The sequence below is a fragment of the Lactuca saligna genome, chromosome 6 (assembly GCF_052625555.1).
Source record: "Lactuca saligna cultivar CGN05327 chromosome 6, ASM5262555v1, whole genome shotgun sequence".
Lineage (NCBI taxonomy): Eukaryota > Viridiplantae > Streptophyta > Magnoliopsida > Asterales > Asteraceae > Lactuca > Lactuca saligna.
The window spans coordinates 13,694,038-13,700,751 of NC_136422.1; the positions used below are offsets into that span (position 1 = coordinate 13,694,038).

The 6,714-nt window shown below is 37.8% G+C and overlaps 1 protein-coding gene and 1 pseudogene across 2 annotated transcripts; one reads left to right on the forward strand and one right to left on the reverse strand.

Moving 5' to 3' along the window:
* The first annotated feature begins 237 nt into the window (after positions 1-237).
* LOC145001472 (mannose-6-phosphate isomerase 1-like) lies at positions 238-2,496 on the forward strand (annotated as a pseudogene). The gene is made up of 5 exons (XR_013661613.1): positions 238-663; positions 964-1,126; positions 1,267-1,470; positions 1,551-1,817; positions 1,917-2,496. The product of XR_013661613.1 is annotated as a mannose-6-phosphate isomerase 1-like (transcript).
* Positions 2,497-3,150: 654 nt separating this feature from the next.
* On the reverse strand, positions 3,151-6,476 carry LOC144999708 (uncharacterized). The gene is made up of 2 exons (XM_078958878.1): positions 3,807-6,476; positions 3,151-3,693 (listed from the first exon to the last, which is right to left on the reverse strand). Exons 1-2 carry the CDS (start codon positions 6,433-6,435, stop codon positions 3,311-3,313), a joined length of 3,012 nt encoding a protein of 1,003 aa, XP_078815004.1. The 5' UTR covers positions 6,436-6,476; the 3' UTR covers positions 3,151-3,310.
* Between the last annotated feature and the right edge of the window lie 238 nt (positions 6,477-6,714).

Sequence of the window (6,714 nt, forward strand, 5' to 3'; positions counted from 1 at the left end):
TAACAGGAAATGGAAGTCATGTCCGTTGCCTACTGGAATTTGCGGTTAACCAATTATGATTTTGTGTTTGACTTATGTTTAATGCTTAGAAAACATAACAAGTAAAATTGACTCCCAATAGAATGGTTTTGACTCAGATAATATTCAATAGGATAGAGTTAAATGGTTTTGAGTCGGATAATAAATGGTTTTCAGCTTTCACCCATGTATATATATAGAAGAGAATCCCCCCATGACTTTGAAACTCCAAACGTACACATACAACAGATTGTAATTAGTTCTACTTTTCCCTCCCTCTCTACTTGTCTTCAAATTTTTCTTCATATTTACTGCATGCATATGCATCTTTCCATCGAGAAAGTAGGGATGGACGAAAAACGGGTTGTGAAGCTGAAATGTTGAGTTCAAAACTACAATTGGGGTCGAATTGGTTACGATTCGAGGGTCGCCAGGCTGTTTGAAAGAAACTGTGGAGGTCAAAGTCAAATCGAGGAAAACAAGCATTACGCTGAGTTTTGGATTGGAACTCATGTTTCCGGACCCTCATTTCTAGAAACCGATCATAATGTGAGTTTGAAGTCGTGGATTTTGCAAAACCCTAAGAAGCTTTTGGGTGATGTTGTTGTTGATAAATGGGGACCTGATCTCCCCTTCTTATTAAAGGTATGTAATTAATCACTCCTCTTTCATGCATCTTTTTTAAATTGACATAATTAAAGATAATAGTTTATCTGTAATATGATGAAGAATGGCTAGTGGCATTGATCTGCAACAACCTTGATTTCCAAAATCTATAAAATTTTAAAGATACGTTTAGAAAATCTGAAAAAATACAGCTCACCTCCAGCAATTAATATACAACTAATATTTGTTCTTTAATTTCTTACTATAATTAATGACTTTTTTCATGTATATACTTGTTATCTTACCATTAATAGAATAAGTACACGTGTGTACAACCAGGTCCTTTCAGTGGGTCGATCATTGTCAATACAAGCCCATCCAGATAAGGAATTAGCAGGGCTTCTTCACAAGCTGCAACCAAATGTGTACAAAGACGCAAACCATAAGCCTGAAAATGGCTCTAGCATTAACCCAATTCCAAGCCTTATATATATATATATATATATATATATATATATATATATATATATATATATATATATATATATATATATATATATATATATATATATATATATATATATATATATATATATATAATATAACTTACTCAAATTAATAATCCTGTGATGTGATTAATGGTCATAGGAACTCGATGTTGTCCTTGAAAGTGTCCCCGAGATTAATGAGTTAGTTGGCATTAATGAAATTGAAAATGGGGAGGTAAAAGTAAAAGAAGACCGAGTTCTCTGCAGGTCAATATTTACCAAGCTCATGTCGGTTGACCGGGACGCCATTTCCACATCATTGTCCAGATTGATTAGTCGTCTAAACAGGGAAAAGGAGGTATAAATTGTACTTTTATTAAATTGTCGAGGTCTTATTTGCAATTAGATGATTCTTTTTTTTTTTCGTTTTATTATCAGACAAGGGAGTTAAGTAGTAAGGAAGAACTAGTGTTGAAGCTTGAGAAGCAATACCCTAATGACGTGGGTGTGTTAGCAGCTCTACTACTTCACCATTTGATATTAAACCCGGGTGAAGCTTTATACGTAGGAGCAAACGAACCACATGCTTATTTAACCGGTGAGTGTGTGGAGTGCATGGCGGCTTCAGACAATGTGGTGCGAGCTAGCCTTACTCCAAAGTACATGGACGTAAAAGTCCTTTCTTCCATGCTCACATATACCCAGGTACCGAGCTACCTTAATTCATATTAACTTTCTCCAAGGGTATTTTAGGTAATAGACAAATTAACTAATGTTTTAAACAATGCATGTATTCATGATCAGGGGTTGCCTGAGATCTTGAAAGGGGTGCCGTTGAATCCGTATACAAGAAGGTACACACCTCCGTTTGAGGAGTTTGAGATTGACCGGTGTGTGTTGACAGGAGGATCATCGGTTGTTTTTCCAGCTGTCGTGGGGCCTGCCGTTTTTGTGGTTGTTTCAGGAGAGGGGTCGATGCTGACATCATCATCGGAAGAAAGAGTGTGGGAAGGGTCGGCTTTATTTGCACCTGCAGGAACTGAGGTTTGTGTGACTACAGAAACAGAATTGGAGTTGTATAGAAGTGGAGTGAATAATAAGTTTCTTATGAACCCCAACACACAACACGGTTGATATGATGAGATGAGAATAGATGGCTGAGATAGTTTGTGTATGTCTCTATAATACTACGTTTAAGGTTATGTTGTTATGTTGTTATGTGATCGTAATCACTCATGTTTAAGGTTATGTTGTTATGTGATAGTAATCACTCGAGAGTCAAGATCATTAATCTTGTACCCTTTTGTTCTTTGAGGATATCCTCCGGCTCGTCTCCCCTTCACTTCAAACTTATCTTCTTTTGTATTGGGACTTGTGTAATAAGCTAGACACACGAAGACCTTCGTGTGATCATAATCTAATTTTTGGTTGCGCACAATTTTTTTTTTTTTTTTTTATGACTTTAGAGGGCAATCGATTTATGATGTAGGTAGTCTATCAGGATGCACTCACCTCAAAACTTAGTGGGAAGGTTATACAAATCGCAAAGCCCGAGTGATCTCATGAAAATGTCTGTATTTCTTTTCACAACACCTTTTTGTTGGGGTGTTTGTGGAGATGTTGTTTCCAACAAAATTGTTTTGCTCGGCATAGAAGTTTGTCATAAAATTAGAAATGAATTTTCCTCTGTTGTCACACCCAATCTTCTTGATACCACCCCCACCCGCAAATTGATTCTTGATCATGTTGTGAAACTTTGCGGTCTTAATTCACACTCATCCGTTACATATTAGACGTAAAGCCTATCCATGAAATGAATGAATATCATGAACGTTAAACGAGTCATTTTTTATTGGAAAATGATTTGTGCATATTCTTATAACCATGCGGATGAGGATCAGTTATTGGTTAACTACTTAACGATTAAAAAAAAAAAGGATACGTGAACATATAAAATCATAATATTATCATTTTATTGAACAAATAATAATAATAATAATAATAATAATAATAATAATAATAATAATAATAATAATAATAAATAAAACCACCATATCATATTGCTACACTCTTGACATATACACACACCAGTCAATCTAACCAAAAATAGAGCTTTAATTCTATCTACTCGATCACACAAAACATCAACATATTTAATCTAAAGAAGCATATAATAAAATACTTGAAACTTACTATCATCAGCAACTTTTTACACTTTTGCCATCAAAAATATCAATGCTTTCATTTAACACCTTATTCCTACTTAAGAAGAGATTACGCATCTGAAGAATCCCAAGTACTTCTTTCATTTGTGGCCGACTCGAAGGCAATGTGCTAGTACAAATAAGCCCTAGTTTGAACACTAGCCTGATTTCTTCCATGTGATTATCATCCTGCTTAATTTCAGGGTCCAAAGCTTCAACCATGGACTTCCCTTCACTGTAATTCCTACATGCCCATTCTGCTAGATTCATATCCCCATCTCCTTCATGTGCTTCTTTTCCGGTTACCAGTTCTAATAGCACCACACCAAAGCTATATACATCTGCCCTCTCATTTACCTTAGTCGAGTAAGCATACTCTGCAATCAATTGTAAAATTGGGGCTTGACTTTAGTTTAGCAATAAATAGAGTATGGATTGACTTTGAAGGTCAAACGAATTTGAACGAGTTTTAAAGTCAAAGTGTTTTTACCAGGGGGTATGTAACCAAATGAGCCAGCTATAGCAGACATGGTGTTGGATTGACCGGTCAAAATCTTTGCGAGTCCAAAATCCGCTATCCTGGCTTTGAAATCCGAGTCTAACAGAATATTGCTTGACTTTATATCTCTATGAATGATCGCCGGAGAACAATCATGGTGCATATAGCACAGCCCCTGAGCTGCTCCAATGGCGATCTGCAACCTCCTGGGCCAGTCCAAGATCGTGGGGTGTTGCGATTTCCTCTTCTTCCCATGTAACCACTTGTCGAGACTTCTATTCTCCATATACTCATAAACAAGAAGCTTAGAATCCTCGCTCGAAATACAACATAACAATTTGATTATGTTGGAGTGACGAATTGAACCCAATATATGAATCTCCGATAAAAACTCTTTCTCGAGGGTATCGTCGACTTTTTGAGGGTTCCAAATCATCTTGGCTGCAACATAGTTGCCACGCCGACCGATTTCAATTTGGTAGACTTTCCCGGAACCACCACTACCGATTAGATTGTTCTCGGTCAAGGACGACAAAATGTTTGATTCTGTGAAGTCCAATATATGAAATGAAGTCAGGTTCCATGTCATGGGATCCTGTACGTATTTCTTCTTGAGGTGTTGTCTGAACATGAACAACGTGCACGTGCAAAGAACGGTGACGATTATGATAAATATTGACAAGGCGAGAATCATGGAGATGGTTTTGTGGGAGTGTGAAGATTTGGTGTTACAGTTATGGAGGTTTGAAATTGGGGATGAAGCACCAGCACATAGATCAGGGTTGTTCAAGAAACTATTTTCGAAAGCCAGGTTATCAAATGCAAATGGGATTCTTCCGGTGAGTTTGTTGGAAGAAAGATTCAAAGTGTTCAGCCTCAAAAGGCTTAATTGTGTTGGAATATGGCCGGAGAGTTGGTTCTCTGATAAATCAAGATCAAGAAGACGTTTCAAATAACCTATGGCTGGTGGAATCGGGCCAGAAAGTTTGTTTCTAGCCAGATGCAAAGTGGTTAGTGAATTCCATGACTTCATCTCTGATGGAAGTTCGCCGGAAAGTGCATTCCCATCAAGATGAAGGACCGACAACTGTGAAAGATGAGTAAATGTGGCGGGAAGTTCACCTGTAAACATGTTATTACGAGCCTTGAACACGTTCAGTTTCGTCCAAGAAGAAATGCCTTCCGGAATTCGACCTGAAAACTTGTTGTCACTGATCTCCAATCTTGATAAATTCATTGCTACTCTACTTGGTAGCTCGCCGGAGAGGAAGTTTCCGGTGAGCCTTAAACTTGAAAGATTGAATAATGTCCAAATTCCTGGAGGAATTTCACCCGTGAAACTGTTGTTATAGAGTTGGATTGAACGAAGCATTTGACAACGCTGGAGTGATCTCGGGATTTCTCCGGTGAGATTGTTGGAGAAAGCAACCATGGCGAACAGCATTCCTCCACTGCACAAATTCTCAGGCAGTTTTCCGGTGAGTTTGTTCCCCGCTACATCAAAAGCTTCAAGCTTTGAGTGAAGCCCAAGTTCCGGAGGTAATTCGCCTCTGAGATTATTGCTAAAGACTGAAAAAATCTTCAATGTTGGAATTTGAGAAATACCTATTGGAATATTGCCTGATAATTGATTTAAGAACAAATTCAACACCTCTAGCTTCTGCAATTTGCCAAAACCTTCAGGAATTGGCCCGTTCAATTTGTTTTCTGAGACATCGATTTGAGTCAAATTTAAAGACTCCATCATGGCCGGAAATTTGCCGGATAAATTGTTACTATACAAGAACAAAATTTTCAAATTCTTCAACAGAAACAACCCAGAAGGGATTTCACCTTCTAAATTATTGGAACTACAATCCAAATAGTGCAGATTAGACATATTCGCCAGACTTTCTGGCATTTTTCCGACTAGATTACTGTTATGCAGTAACAAATACGTCAAATTGCTCAATCTCCCAAACTCCGATGGCATTTCCGCCGCTGCAAATCTGTTATACGCCAAATTTAAAAGTAATAGATTAGATAAGTTTCCAATCTCCCGTGGCATCGAGCCATTTAACAAGTTCCGATACATGTGCAAATACATTAGCTTTGACAAGTTGCCGATTGCTGGAGGTATATTGCCGGTGAAGTTATTACCTCCGATATCAAAGGTTTTGAGTCCTGATGATAATCGGTCAATGTCATCCGGCAACCTTCCGACAAAACCGTTGTATGCGATATCAATTTCAACTAGCTTCGAACAATTATACAAAACCCTTGGGAACTCTCCGGTGAGGAAATTATTAGTGAGATCCAAGCTCTTCAGATTCTGTAGGTGGTCACAGATGAATGGCGGTATATGTCCGGTTAACCCTTTGCTCTGAAGAACAAGAACAATAACTGAGCCGTTGGCGTTGCAAAAAACTCCTGGCCAGTCACACGGCGATGAACTGGCGTTCCAGTTCCTCAGTGACGGCGGATTCCCCCACCGTTGCTTGAGGGTAAGCAATGTGGCTCGCTCGGATGTCAAGAAGTGCTGTGAACTCGCACAGGAAAACTCAACAGCTACAATGAAAAGGAAGGAGAAGAATATTTGAAGAGGTTTCGTTAGTAACTGTGGCGGTGGCGCTCCTGTCATTTTTCCGTGAAGCTGCGGCGGCGGTGGTGGTTAATGTTACCGGGAAAAGTTTACGGTATAAACTTTTTGGGAACCTAAATTGCAATCTTATATTAATATTTCGATTTTGTATTATTTAATTATGTTTAATATGTTTATTTTTAATTTAGAATATTATAACTATTTTTAATTATCAATATTATATCTTTATTAACCTCTTATTAGTAATACTGCATCAGTTTGATTTAAGGTTTTGCTGTGATAAGCATCTCGAGTGATACACCTTAATTCATAAAATTC

What these genes read in the sequence shown, in the direction of transcription:
- LOC144999708 (XM_078958878.1), bottom strand. Translation starts at nt 6,435, where the DNA reads ATGACAGGAGCGCCACCGCCACAGTTACTAACGAAACCTCTTCAAATA. An exon ending in ATTTGGTTACATACCCCCTG is followed by an intron (nt 3,694 to 3,806) that starts GTAAAAACACTT and finishes AATTGATTGCAG; the next exon opens with AGTATGCTTACTCGACTAAG.